At 31.7% G+C, this 16482-nt stretch overlaps 1 protein-coding gene across 1 annotated transcript in view; it reads left to right on the plus strand.

The window, feature by feature from the left end:
- LOC133176562 (chitin synthase-like) overlaps nt 1-16482 on the plus strand; it is a 35245-nt gene that overhangs the window by 11693 nt on the left and 7070 nt on the right. Inside the window, exons 2-3 of the mRNA XM_061311677.1 lie at nt 10236-10308; nt 15946-16165. Of these exons, the coding sequence (XP_061167661.1) occupies nt 10236-10308; nt 15946-16165 (293 nt within the window). The remainder of the gene's footprint in view (nt 1-10235; nt 10309-15945; nt 16166-16482) is intronic.

Genomic DNA, 16482 nt, shown 5'->3' on the forward strand with positions numbered 1-16482 from the left:
TTTCATATTTAGACACTAAACTGATAAAGATTTGCTATCACTATTGTTCGACGACATGCAGATAGATAAAAGAATAATCTGTTTATCTTTCTGTGCTGTTTTATTTATATATCATTGATCTAGATAGGAAAACGAGAAGGTAAAGAACAAGGTTATAAATTCACATTTTGTATTTGGGTACCTTTCCCTCAACGAGAAATTTAACTCGGTATTTCCTAATATGGGCTATATAATAAACAGCGATAAAACAACGTTTGATATGTGAGGTAAGTACATGAATATTTTTATGACTTTAACTAATGCTACTTACTTTGGCGTGATTTTTGGTTGCGTAGGGCAGGTTTATCCTGAAATGGAAGGGTTTGACAGTGGTTTTTCATAATAGTGAGCTAATTGTAAAATGTTAAAAGGAAAACTTTAAATTATCTCTATCTTAAACAAAGATATGTTTTTAACCCTCGAGAATTTTGAAGCGTTTAGTAATAAAACATGTATAGTTTACAAATTGATCCAAAATAATTACTCAGAGACAGTCTCAAAATTACAATTGAAATGTCCTCAGACCTTTTCCCATCAACTTCCGTGCCTGTGAAAATGACCAATTACTGTCTGTACAAATCTCTCAGAGCAGGAAGAAATATTTGGCAATACACTTCCTTTCAAGCTAGAAAACAATTTACTCACTTTTTCTGAGAAACCTTTTACGGGTAAAAGGGAGTCATAAGTCTATCGTTTCTATTTGTTTAGAATTTGATAACGCAAAATCATTGCAGACATCATTTCTGTTACTTAAAATTTTATTGATTGTATGTATGTTGTTTTACGTCCCATTTGAAAGTTTTCCACTCATATAGAGACGTCACCATATACCAGTGAATGGCTTCAAATATAGACCTTTACTCGGCACTCGGGGCCATTGAGCAATGAGGGATCTTTATCGTGCCAACGCCTGTCGTGACATGGGACATCAGTTTTTAAGGTCTCATCCGAAGGACCCGCAACTTTCAAGGTTTATTTCCAAATTCTTTCCAAGGTTTGTAAAGTAAACGGAATGAGTTGGGGGTTGCATGAATGAGGTTCTTTACTATGGGACATTACTATTGAACAACTTTGCCTTTAACCATATTCGACTGTCAAACGAATTTTCGAGAACAAGCTTTAGCTAGCTTTAAAAAAAAATCTGGATTTGGAATCTTATGTTTGCCTCTTTTCTGACAATGAATGATTAAAAGGGGGAGCTCTGAGAGGACTCTTACCAACACCTGTATTCTTATCAAAAAAGATCAAGTATCAGTCACATTTCTGACTAAGATATGCAAAAGATTAGATTCCTTGTCCCTTAGCAAGAAGAATTTGAAATGACATAATGAAATGTATAGGCAGAATCAATACAGTTAAAATAATATTTACACGTCAAATGATTGAGTATCTCTTCTCGCTTATCTTGAGAGCACAAGGAAAGTTCAGGTTAGATTAAAGTGTTACCTTGAAATATCCGTATTTTGTAATATATATATATATATATATATATATATATATATATATATATATATATATATATATATATATATATATATATATATATATATATATATATATAATTCTGAAGAGTTCTGAAGTTTACTAAACTTCATTTGAATATGTAATCTTTTGTGTTATTATATTATTATATAACATTTCAATTAATCATATCTTGCTGAAGCCAATGAAGCTGGAAAAGGGTAGAAAACTTAATTTTCTTTCCATGTAGGAAATCCCAAAAATTTACAAAGGGATGTGACGAAATTGCAAAAGTAAACCCAACGCATGAGCATGAAAGGATCGAATAAATAAATACTGTTGAGGATACGGTTTAAAGTAAATGTGTGTGACTCTTCAAAGGTAACATTTTTTGGTAATTTGACAATGTTGCAGATATACAATATGGTGTCATATTTTGATTTCTGTCCCAGGGCTTCAAATGGTCTAAAACTTTGTCAGGAGAACACATCTGTTCGGGGCATACGCTTAAATTATAGACCTAATATATGGTTTCTGGTGATGTAAACGACCTACATGTACATGTATTAATTATGGAAAATGAGTGTTAAGGTGTGTCTTTCAGTAGAATAATTTCCAAGAAGCTTCAACTTCTGAACCTTTGAATAAATTTCCATTGATAATGCCATTAATAATGCATCCTTCAAAAAGCGACTTATGAATTAGATTTAGACATCTATTTTTTGGTAATTGATTACTAGGTAGTTTCTTATGCTGAATGTGTCCTATATTTCTTCGCTGGGTGATTGAATAGATGAAATTCAGAATATATATTTCATAAAGTTTCAATGTAAAGCAAATTATGATGCTACGAAGAATATCTACGAATTTTCTCTTAGTCATACTTACCTTTTAGTCGAATTTTAGAGAAGTAAATTTTGGTTCAGAACTCTGTGTCCGCATTATAAGCGAATCCTAAAAACATCGATAGTTTTCTTCAAGACAAAATATTTATGTAATCGCCAATGATTATCATTGAAGAACGTGGGAACATGCAGGAAAGGTAGATCTAGGTTACAATATGAATTATCTGCAAGTTTTCACAGATTTCAATGATCTTATGTTTGCTTTAATTCTTAATAAAAGATCAAATATCGATGTCATACCCAAATATTTACATTTCCAAATATTTTTCCTTAAGATTCTTTGTAAATTAGAAAAAGTTCATGTTCTCATGAACTACCGTTTGATGAGTAAGAATAATTCCATTGTGATGTCATTGAAGTAAAAAAAAAAGTGCAAACTTTTTTTTTCCAATGATGATCGTTTAATGACAAAAATATGTGGCAAATCATCAGAAAAATAATGTAAATATAAAATGTGAATTTGATTTTTGAGAATTCATGAGGTACAAGAACTACAACGCTTCACGCCTGCATATTGATCATAAAGCGCAACCGCTCTTCATGAAATATGCCGTCGTGAAGCGTCGTTGTTCATGTCCTCAAAACATGAATTCTCAAAAATTAAATTCATCTCTTAAAATATACCCTGAAGCGCAGGTAAATATAATAACATATTGATGTGAAATTTTAACATATTCTGGCAAAAATAGCAGGTCACTGACAAAGTCCTTTTAAATAACTTTATAAAATTCAACCGACGTATAGGCGAGTATAAATGATACATTGTTGTGTTCATAAAGTATCCTTTATGTAAAAGCAACTATACGTTTTTATCGCAATATCATTTAGGGGTTCCTCCCTGAATGTTTGCTATACATGTATACATGTAGTAAACATTCCCTCTAGGAATAAAAGATATATAGTAAACATTCCCTCTAGGAATAAATACTTTATAGTAAACCTTCCCTATAGGAATAAATACTGTTTTGTAAACCTTCCCTCTAGGAATAAAAACTATATAGTAAACCTTCCATCTTGGAATAAATACTGTTTAGTGAACCTTTCCTCTAAGAATAAAAACTATATAGTGAACCTTCCACCTAGGAATAAAATCTATATAGTAAACCTTCCCTATATGAAAAAATACTGTTTAGTAAACCTTCCCTCTAGGAATAAAAACTATATAGTAAACGTACCTTCCCTCTAGGAATAAAAACTGTTTAGTAAACCTTCCCTCTTGGAATAAAAACTATATAGTATACCTTTCCTCTAGGAATAAATCATATATTTTGAAAACCTTCCCTCTTGGAAAAAAAAATCTGTTTAGTAAAGCTTCCCTCTAGGAATAAAAACTATATAGCAGACCTTCCATCTAGGAATAAAAACTATATAGTAAACCTTTCATCTAGGAATAAATACTGTTTAATAAAGCTTCCCTCTAGGAATAATAACTATATAGTATACCTTCCCATCTAGGAATAAATAATATATTTTGAAAACCTCCCTCTTTCAAAAAAACACTGTTTAGTAAAGCCTCCTTCTAAGAATAAAAACTACATAGTAAACCTTCCCTCTCGGATTAAATGCTATAATATTCCCTATAGGAAAAATATTATATAGTAAACCTTCCCTCTAGGAATTAAACCTATAAAGTAAACATTCCTTGAGAAATAAATACTATATAATGAATATACCCCCTAGAATTACAGTATATATGCTATATAGTAAACCTTCTCTCTAGGAATAAAAAATGTTTAGTAAACCTTCCCTCTAAGAATAAAAACTATATAGTAAACGTTCCCTCTAAGAATAAAAACTATAAATAAATATTCCTCTAGGAATAAATGCTATAAATATTCCCAATAGGAATAAATATTATATAGTTAACCTTCCCTCTAGGAATAAAAACTATAAAGCAAACATTCCCTTAAGAAATAAATACTATATAATGAATCTACCCTCTAGAAATACAGTGAATAAGCTATATAGTAAACCTTCCCTTTAGGAATGAATAATAAATATATTAGTAAACCGTCCCTCTAGGAATAAATATTATGTAGTGAACCAACCCTCTAGGAATAAATACTTTATAGTAAACCTTCCCTCTAGGAATAAAAACTATAAAGTTAACCTTACCTCCAGGAATAAATGCTATAAATATTCCCTCTAGGAATAAATACTATATAGTAAATCTTCCCCTCTAGGAATAAATACTGTATAGTGAACCATCCCTCTAGGAATAAATTCTAATTAGTAATTTAGTAAACCTTCCCTTCAGGAATAAATACTATATAGTAAACCTTCCCTCTAGGAAAAAAAATCTATATAGTAAACCTCCCCTCTAGGAATAAATACTATAGAGTACACCTTCCCTCTAGGAATAAAAACTATATGGTAAAAAATCCCTCCAGGAATAAATACTATATAGTAGACCTTCCCTCTAGGAATAAATGCTATACATATTCCCTCTAGTAATTAAAAAACACTGTATAGTAAACCTTCCCCTCTAAGAATAAATACTGTATAGTGAACCTACCCTTTAGGGATATTTTATACTATATAGTATTTTAGTAAACCTTCCCCTCTAGCAATAAATACTATAAAGTGAACCTTCCCTCTAGAAATAAATATTATATAATAAACCTTCTCTCTAGGAATAAATACTATATAGTAAAGTTTTCTTCTAGGAATAAATACTTTCTACTAGTATAGTAAACCTATCCTTGGAAATTTTACCATATAATGAATATTTTCCCGGGAGACGATTTGCTGTATACATAGAGGATATTCAATGTTTTGTAGATGAATATGGAATTTATTTCACTCGTGAGACAGGATTTTTTGATATTTTCACGAGTGCAAAGCACGAGTGAAAATATCAAAAAATCCTGTCTCACGAGCGAAATAAATTCCATATTCATCTACAAAACATTGAATTTTCTGTTTATTACATTTTTTTTTGATTTTCCCTTTGCCTCTGTCTATTCTTAACACAGTGTCATAGGCTTGACGTCATAGTTGAGCGGTGAGACGCCATAGCTTACCAGTTGTGAGATTGAAAACATTACATAGCATAGAATTTAGCAACATATTTGGGAAGAAATTTGCAGTTTTAGCTCTATCAAGATGGTTAGTTACTATCTCTATCTTATGACAGGCCAGAAATTATTTTTTACTTACTTTGATATCCTTTCACACTGTGAGAGAATATCATTTTGGTATCCTTTCACACTGTGAGAGAATATCACTTTTATTCAATAAATAAATCACAGTATTTCACTGTTGAAAATGTAATAAATTCAGTTATCATTCCTCTCATATATAGGGAGTAATCCCATGGAACTACACACGAAATTAATTACAAACTCACAACTCATCAAAATATAATAATTGATAACCGAATCAAAAAGAAAAAAGTCCCAGGCCATATGAACTATTTTTCTCAACTATAAGCAAGTTTTGGGTAAAGTTTATTGGAAACAGAAATTTACATATATCAAGACATTATTGAATTGAATTTTTCAATAAACTTATTAATAAATTCAGTATCCTATAACATTGATAACAGTAAGCTTATCGGGTATTCCTTTATAACCACCTTTGACATTTAATACCACAACCCAAGTTAACCTTTCTTTATGACCTATAAATAAAGAGTGGAAGACATATTTATGTATTGTCAATAATTGTGATCAAGTCGTTTGGCGCCATGTTTGGGTGGCAGTCTATACTCAGATAACAGAAGCTAAATATCAGAGGATAATCAGCATTCGAAGGGTTACTCTCTTTACTTATTAGTATCTTTTAACGAGGAAATTACTTTTTGCGACCAGTTTCTCGTTTTTGCATATACTAATCAGCGTGATACAAATCCTATTTGATCTATGATTATTTTTATGTATCTTGCAAAAAAATTCCTCTTTTTCTCGATTAATCGATCGATCGGGGGAACGAAAATTTTTACCTTCAAAAAAAAAAAAAAAAAAATTAGGTTTTCAAACCTGTCAGACCAGGAAGTGATCTTGACATTCATTTTGAAATATTTTCTTGCTAAGTGTAAATTTGATGTAAAATGACAAACTTCCATTTCAAACAAACCATAAGCATATTTATAATGGTTATATCTGTCAAAATATTTCCGTTTTAAGTTTATGATCGGGTGTGTTTGTGTTTATCAAGAAATATATCCGTGTTGAACCCGAGGAAAAATATCCTCATTGTCTTAATTTTCATGGAAATTACAAGTGACAGTTGACATCGTTCTATTTCAACCGACCTTAAAATGTCCAGAACATTTCAAAATGATTATAACACTTGCCGGTTAGAATTATAATATTACAGTATTCTTTTTTAAAATAATATAAGACGAATCACACTATAGAAATTTACACTTTATATGCAATTCTTGTACATGTTAATTATATTAACTAATCACACTTTATTTCGATCTAGCTATATAAAAGTATCCAAGAATACAGGGAAAGGTTTACAATACAGCTTGTATAATAGAAAAAAAATTGACATGTTGGGTCACATTGAAAAATATGCACGTATTGGGGGAACACAAATAACTTTATCGTAAATCAACCGAATTCAATATGAGTAAACTTGTGTGCCATGATAAGAAACATTGGTAACAGTTGTCAAGGAGGGATTCAATAACCCGAGGGGTTATTGCATATTACATGTACACACTACCACATCTCTATTTACATCGGAACTCAATTTCGTAGTGAGGTTGAATTTCTGAGATTACATATTGACTCAAATTTAAACCTTGGTCTCCTCCAAGAATGTACCGCAATCACATCAATGATTGAATTTATATACATAAAAAGTAAACAAAGAAATCGAAAAAATAAAAAAAAAGATTAGACACTTTTCTGCATTAAAAATAAAATTATGGTCATATTTCATTTTGGGGGGGGGGGGGATCTTTCATACTTGTGCATTTTTTTCATATCATTCATAAGGCCATTTATGGCAAAACTGCTAATACTAAAAAAAGAATGCGGGAAAAAAAGGGTCAACGTTGCTGTTGTGCACTTTATATTTAAACTTTAAAAATATATATCATAGAGCTGCCTGATTCTGACACTAAGGATAGGTGTCCTTAATCTTGCTACATATAACAAAGAGAAGATAAAATTTCAACAGCCATGCAAACATTAAAGGGTTTCTACTGGGGTTATATTACACTGGGAAATAATGTGGTAGGTACATGTATTTCTATTTGAAACAAACTATTTTAATGTCCAAATACAAAATGTAAGTTAAATATGATTATAGTAAACTGTTGATTTGATTTTATTGTATGTTATTGTTGTATTGTATTGTATGCAAATTTTAAGAAGCAGAAAAAAATCATGCTTTTTAGCATATTTCTAAACCCGAGCAAGTCCATGTCAAAACGCTTTGAGATTGACATGCATTCGTCGCTATAAATAAATTTGAATGTATGCATCGCAGCATTCGCTGTTAAAAAAAAAAACTTCAACCTTGTATCATCCATATATTTGCAAATTTGTCTTGTACGGTATTCAGTTTGTTTGTTTTTTTTTATATGCAAGAATATTTTCATACTTAATATTTAGTGCCAATAAAATGCCACATATTAATGTAAAAGCTATAGGTAACATGATATATCTTCCATATGTTTAAAACTATTTGTGTACCGTGTACTTTATGTAACTATCCAATTATCGATAATATTATATGGGAATGTTACTTAGATCCATTCAAGACATTACAGCACACCAAAGGCTCAATTCAGTTTTTCTGATCAAAAAGTGTTCGGCGTCCGCCTGTCCTTATCAGTTGTGTGTCATCTGTTAATTGTTCGCCAAAAAATTATTTTAACATATTACGCCACAAAGTATCATATGCAAAAAAATTCGAGTTGTTGAAATGAGGGATCAGGCCTTTACAATGGGAGAACATTAAGAAATCGTAAAGTCTTCTCGAGATTACAAGGGCAAGGATGGGAAATTTATATGCATGTTTATCAAATACATTATTATGGAGTTTTGGTTCAATTTTCTTTTAATTTCCCCGAATCTTACAGTCGCCAAAAAAAAAAAATAAATAAATAAATAAAAATAAAAATAAAAGAATTAAAAATCGATAAACTTTGAAGGGCAATGTATGGATTTTTTTTTTATTTTTATTTCAAGAACTTTTAAAATTTGCAGTTATTTCAGTATCATCCATATTTACATTTCTTCGAAATATGGATCAAAGGGTAACCTCAGGACCCAACAGAGGCGCAAAGTTTTATTCGAGAAATCAACTTTATTTTTATGACCGCTTTTTCGGTTTCTTAACTGCCAGCATAATTAAGAATTTGACTCAGATGATCCTTGTGGGCACATGGGACTCTTGTTTAATACGAATGCTTTTATCCAAAAGTCAGGCAAGCTTGAAATATTTGCACAACTTTATGCATTTGTTAAATTCATCCTTTTTGTTCAAATTAGGGATGTCAACGAATAGTCGACTATTCGACCATCAGTCGAAAGGACCGACGATCGAATAACGAAACGACATTCGAATAAATAAATTCAATAAAAGATTGATAAGAGATGGAATTCTCCTCCTAAAATTGAGAAACCGTCTTCCCTCAGACACTGTCGATAAGATAATTTTCCTCATTAAAAACTGCTGACTTTACAAGCAGTAAGTACAGTGATTAGAAATGCTTCACTTCTGCGAGAATTATTCGTCAATTAATGTGTTGTTTTTGTAATAAAATTATCTCGCTATACTGCGCTTTCTTTGTAAAATTATTAATTGGGCTTGATCTCATACATGTACCCAGGTGTGTTCCCGTTTTGCACACATTTGATAATTAGGTATAGAACAATAGGTGTTAAATATGTTTTGATAGCAATTATAGTCTGATCTCCGTCTGGGATTCACCTGGAATAACCTGTATTTTACTAATGCATTATAATAAATATTTAAGAAAATACATTCTGAAAATTTTACATATCCAATCGAAGATGAAGTTGATAGTTTAGACAAATATCCCTATCGCATGTCACCCTGTTTCTTTATAACCATGTACCCTTTATAGCCGTGACATGTTTGGACACTACGATAATTATTATAAAATTAATATTCTTTTACATATTTTAAAGACATTTTGATACTTAGTACAAAAAGTATATTTAAATATTTAACATCATCACAGACACCATGTGTGCCCCTCCCCCCTTTATTTTAATTAGATTTAAAAAATATATCGCACTCTCATTTTTTTATGCATCCTAAAACATCGACTTCACAGACCGATTTATGAACATGATTGACGGGAAAATCGTATATTTTGGAGAAATTAGCTGTCTATTTTAAGTAAATAAAAACACACTATCCACATTTTAGGTCCATGTGAACATCTGTGTGTAACATATGATGTAACTCTTTAAAAAAAAAAAAGGGATTTGGGGGTAAAATTTGTGATGTACCAGTGAAGTTTGAAATAAAATTTTAGTTTCCGAAAAAGTTTCGAATATATTCGACTATCGTTCGAATAAAGCAATCGAATATTCGACTAAAGAAAATAAATATTTTGACATCCCTAGTTCAAATACAAGGTTTTTTAATTATTTTTTTTGATCTGGTTGACAATGAAAATACAGCGGGAATGAGAACGATTATCCAGGTTTTAAATATCTTCTCCCATTCTGCACATTCAAAATGGGTTACTAATTTGTTGAAATGAATGACACAAGGTCTTCGTATGAAAATTTAAATAGAATTGACAGGTAAGGGAGCATATTGATAACAATAATTATAACGTAACCATTCATCTTGTTTTGTGTTCATAATCATGGAATATTTCATGTATAGATATGGCTGCGACAACATTAGAGATGGATGATATTGATGTGGAATCAGCTAGAAATGGGGAAACGAGACACGGGTGAGTGAATTATTAAAATATGATTAAAGAAAACAGTAGTTATATGTTCCATGTGCTGGTGACTTCGTTCTATTATTACATGTATAAGTAGAATACCGGAGAGTGGTAGAATTGGTTTTTAGCTCACCTGAGCCGAAGGCTCAAGTGAGCTTTTCTGATTACATTTTGTCTGTAGTCCGTCTGTCCGTCTGTCCGTCTGTAAACTTTTCACATTTTCGACTTCTTCTCAAGAACCACTGGGCCAATTTCAACCAAACTTGCCACAAAGTATCCTTGGGTAAAGGGGATTCAAGTTTGTTCAAATGAAGGGCCACGCCCTCTTCCAAGGGGAGATAATTAAGAATTCGTGAAAATTAATGGCATCATTAAAAAATCTTCTTCTCAACAACCACTGTGCTTGAAAACATGAAACTTATGTGGAAGCATCCTCAGGTAGTGTAGATTCAAATTTGTTCAAATCATGACCCCCGGGGGTAGGGTGGGGCCGCAATGGGCGATCAGAGTTTTACATAGGAAATATACAGGAAAAAATCTTTAAAAATCTTCTTCTCAAGAACAGCAAAGCCATACTTGGTCATATTTATATGGTAGCATCCTCAGATAGTGTACATTCAAGTTTGTTCAAATCATGACCCCCGGGGGTCGGGTGGGGCCACAATGGGCCATGAAAGTTTTACATAGGAATATATAGGAAAAATCTTCAAAAATCTTCTTCTCAAGAACAGCAAAGCCATGATTGGTCATATTTACTTGGAAGCATCCTCAGGTAGTGTAGATTCAAGTTTGTTCAAATCATGACCCCCGGGGGTAGGGTGGGGCCACAATGGGCGATCAAAGTTTTACATAGGAATATATAGGAAAAATCTTTAAAAATCTTCTTCTCAAGAACAGCAAAGCCATGATTGGTCATATTTACATAGAAGCATCCTCAGGTAGTGTAGATTCAAATTTGTTCAAATCATGACCCCCGGGGGTCGGGTGGGGCCACAATGGGCGATCAAAGTTTTGCATAGGAATATATAGGAAAAATCTTTAAAAATCTTCTTCTCAAGAACAGCAAAGCCATGATTGGTCATATTTACATGGAAGCATCCTCTGATAGTGTAGATTCAAATTTATTCAACTCATGACCCCCGGGGGTCGGGTGGGGCCACAATGGGCGATCAAAGTTTTACATAGGAACACATAGTAAAAATTCTTAAAAAAATAACAATTTGTTAAGAAAAGCAAAGCCATGATTGGTCATATTTATATGGTAGCATCCTCAGATAGTGTACATATAAATTTGTTCGAATCATGACCCCCGGGGGTCGGGTGGGGCCACAATGGGCGATCAAAGTTTTACATTGGAACACATAGTAAAAATCTTTAAAAAAAACTATTTGTTAAGAATAGCAAAGCCATGATTGGTCATATTCATATGGAAGCATTCTTAGATAGTGTACATTCAAGTTTGTTCAAACATGACCCCTGGGGGTCGGGTGGGGCCACAATGGGTGATCAAAGTTTTACATAGGAATACATAGGTTAAATCTTTAAAAATCTTCTACTCAAGAACAGCAAAGCCATGATTGGTCATATTTAAATGGAAGCATCCTCAGATAATGTAGATTCAAATTTGTTCAATTCCTGACACCCCCCCCCCCCAATCACTTTTATATTTAAACTTTTCAACCTTTCAAGATTGAAGTGATTTCTGCTTTTTCCTAGCCATAGTGCTCAGGTGAGCGATGTGGCCCCTGGGCCTCTTGTTGTTCTCGAATCAGTTCAAAATTTTAAGAAACGACAGAAACTAGTCAACGAATTCTATTAAAAAAACGACACGTTTGAAACTACCCATTAATAATTAATAAACTAGATATCAAGGAGCTAGAATTTAAAACGTATTTCAATTTTTTGTTGATTTTTCGACCTTGATATGTTTCAAGCCTTTCCACAAAGCATTTAAAATCTATCTTAAAATATAGTGTATAACCATTTCAAATTACTTACTATGCCAGAGAAAAGTTGACGATTTGCATGCATTTAATAATTATGTATAGAAAGATGTATTTTATGGTAATTATCGTTTGTTTAAGCGGTTTCTTACAAATATAAGCATTAGTTCATATATGTTAAAAATGAAATGAGACATTTCTTAAGATTTTGATATGTATATTTGTGTAAAAAAATGTTTCTTGAAAAATGTTCTCACGTTTTTACGTAAAACGTTTATTAAACAGGGTCAGATATAATGTCAATATTAAAATTCTGTAAAAAGACTACATATATACATGTATATTTATATAACAGTATCATACTATGATATAGCACCAATGTCTGTGCATATTAATCCGATCACCAAGTAATTAATGAAGGGAAACTCATTAATTCCCATCCGTCAAGTTACATTTTATCCTATGATCTCATCCCGAAATCTGAAGTGTTATTCTTTTAAACTGGCAGGGTTTTGTTTTCATCTGTATCTCATGAATGGTATTTGAGATACATATACTAAAGTGTCACCTAAATAATAAAATGTGAAACATAATGCACAAATTATTCTACCCTTTTAAACAACTTAATTATATATGCATGCAAACCTTAAATTTCCCCGCTTTTTCCCAAATATTCCAAGGGCACTGTATCCGGAACTATCACATTTCACATTGTACATAAAGTTCAAAAAGCGAGACAAGATAAAGAATTTAAACAATGAAACTAGATGTGTAACCAAAAGACCAAAAGATAAAATAAGATATAATTCAATATGCAAAGGAGAGAGAGAGAGAGAGAGAGAGAGAGAGAGAGAGAGCGTCATTCACTCCTTTGGTTATTGAAATGTTGCTTATTTTCCAAAATGATACTCTGTGAATTGCTCTAAAATGTACACACATTTTGTGTTTATTTCATGAAAGAGGTCAGAAAATGAGATTATGTTTCACAGTATCCCAAGATTTAAGGTATTTCCTTTTAGTAAACACCTATATTTACATGCTGTTTATTTGTTCGATGATTAATATGGTCACATGGGTTGTCATAAAACAATTTAGGAGTGCTTATGCTAGATCAAGGTCACTGAAGTAGTATCTTAAATTTAAAAATTGAAATCATTCTAAAAGTACTTAAAGATATTTAAGAAGGAATAAATTATGTGTAATGGTGTATATATAATATATAATATATATATATAAGTCATCTAGTAAATTGAGACCCATAGTAAAAATGAAGATTATTCATTGATAGAGTATACATAATTTTCTAATTATCAACGCACGGTTAGTAAGAATTCATGATCAAATGCAAGTACTTACGATTTTGTAAAAACAATTAACAAAAGATGAATATGAATTCTTGATCAAACTTGTTACTAAGGGTTAAAATAATTTGCAATTTCTTTAGAAGATTCATTGGTCATTCTGATCACGCAGTTCTGCTGGATCTTTTCAAAAGGTACAACATCTTTATATATTAAACTTTAACATGCATGTATTTGCATATAATGATCAATTCTACACTACGAGATAGCCTCCAAATTAAATAGCTGTGCACGGAAAGTTACTATTCTTTCAATTGATTTATAGATTTTCTTTGCTGTACATAGATGTTCAGTGGAACTTTTCACACAAAAAAACCTTACGATTAGTACAAACAATATTAAATTCTCTAAAAAGTATCTAAGTTATATTAATAGATCTAAAAAAAAAAAAAAAAAAAAAAAAAAACTTATATGTCTATTACATTAGGATATATTGTGAATAATCCTTGAGAAAAAAAAATACTACTTTTATTAATATAAGAAATTACAGAGTTGTCAAATTTTGGTCTTAGTCGTAAGATTTTTTTGTGAAAAGGGGCCACTGATATACAATAGATATGTGTTTCTCATCATATGTGTATGAGAAACCTTACAAGTAACATACCAAGGCGGATGTAGCATAACCACGATAAATGAACATGTATATGAATGTCGTAATTTTCTACAAGGGTATAATGTTTTACTGATAAAATGCATGCGCACATTTTGCATTTTAAGTTTCAAAATACGAGTAAAAATTTTTAGCTTAAGATGAATTGAAAAAGTCTGCTCTTTAATCACCCTTAACATTAATTATTTTTAAAAGAATTTATTGATAACGTATCATTTTTTAACGTTGCAAACTTTCACTTCTTAATTTTAGTGTTTCGAGATTGTCGATACACTGAAACTAAGAAGTGAAAGTTCGCAACTTAAAAAAAGAGAAATGTTATCAATGTCATCATCATTCTGACGTTAGTAAAAACAATTCCAACTTCCTGGTTAGAAAGTATAATTAACATTAGACAACATTGTAACAACATTCCTTTCATTTATAATGAGGTATAGTTCTAAGGCCAAAGTCTACAACAAAGAATAGAAGCATATAAAGAAAATCATTTTTAAAAATGTTACTGTTTGTGTAAACTTATTACAGAATAGATTTTAAAACACATGACTGTTCATAAACGGTCAGATGAGACACAAAAGGTATCATTTTCCTCAATCCTCATTGTTATAATGCGAGCAAAAAGGTAGGACATGGCTTTTTTCGGTAACTAATCTGCTCCAAATATTTTTGCCTAGTCATTTGTGCAGAAAATTAAGTTCACACTTAGAATTTTAAGGCTAACCGACTAGCATAGATCACAATGTATAATATGCATACAACTTCAGTAACATCGGAATGGATTTGCTTCATCTAATCTATCATTAAGTCAAATGCTGACTGACTTTTTTCATACTAATTGTTAGGCCATTATTTACATACTGAATTGTCGACGGATTTTCCCGTTATTTCCCGATCATAACAAGGAGCACACGGCGGGTGTGACCGGTCGGCAGGTGATGCTCACTCCTCCATAGCACCTGATCCCACCTCTGATGTCTTAGAGGTCCGTGTTTGCTCTGCTACTATTTTGTAACGTTTAATGGACTTCTGAGCTCGAGTACTGTTTGTTATCTCCACATACTGCATAAAAATCCTAGCACCCTATACTCTATAATTAAGAAAATATACATCACATACAGCATCTAATTCATGGTTGATATCACAGATTGCCATGACGATAATGAAAGTAAGTCTTATCAATATACACATTTTAAGGTACTTAAATGGGAATAAAATTAAGATTTGATTAAAGATTTATATACGTGTACAGAAACTATTTTTGGAAAAAATGAATGAAGGTAACTAACAGCATCCGAAACTTTAATGTCATCTGCAACCTCATTGGAACTATTCGATAATGAAATTAAATACAGCAAAAATAAAAGGAAGGATAATATTTAATAATAAGCTTTCCTCTGGACCCATATTCTTTCGAGCCCGTGGAGAATCATTCTGCATTAATCAAACTATCTGAAACTATTTTGTACATGACATGGAAAATCATTTGCGAAAAGATTATTTTTGCAACCTTTAAATGGAGTGAAGCGATGACAAGAAAGTGTGACAGACAGATGGCATAAAGACAGATAATGACAAGAACTTTCTCAAAAAATTCGTCCATAAAAAAGTCTAACAAGAATAAAAATAGTGTTGATTTGCTAAATTTTTACTAAAGGGATGAATTTGAAGAGTTTAATCCGGAGGGGAAGAGGACTACTGCAACAATGTAATAAGTACAATTCCTTTTCAGGTCTGAGGATGGTAGTGAACTTTGGAACATTTTCCGGAAGGACAGACTGCCTGAAGATTCCGAATGCTGTGTAGGGTTTACCGACAAGTTCTTCAGAGTTTTCAAGTTCCTGTTCTACATTTTCCTGTTGTTTGCGTTAATAGGTGGCGTTATCATCACACGAGGCGGGCTACAGATTCTGGCGTCACTGCTTGGCGACCAAGATCGAAGATTTGTAAATGTGAGTTTCCAAAATTAAAAGACACACATTTGAATTTAAGCATTATATGAAAAAAAATTATGAAGAGGAGAAAATTAAAAATTATTTAAATAAAACCATGTAAGAATATTGATATTATTTGTGCAAGGAACAGATATACGGACACGTTGATTTACGGAAAATTTATTGTAAACTTTGAAGAATGACGTATGTCCAATTAAATTCTTTTGTTTTGTTTATTAGTATGTAAAAGATTAGGTCCATTTACTAAAGGTTTGAAAATATACTTTGATTTTTACTGTGCGGTCTTAGGATTCACGGAGCAATCACTTGACGTT

This window comes from Saccostrea echinata, unplaced genomic scaffold (genome assembly GCF_033153115.1).
Source record: "Saccostrea echinata isolate AGI-Se365-2 ecotype Australia unplaced genomic scaffold, CSIRO_AGI_Sech_v1 ptg000076l, whole genome shotgun sequence".
NCBI lineage: Eukaryota > Metazoa > Mollusca > Bivalvia > Ostreida > Ostreidae > Saccostrea > Saccostrea echinata.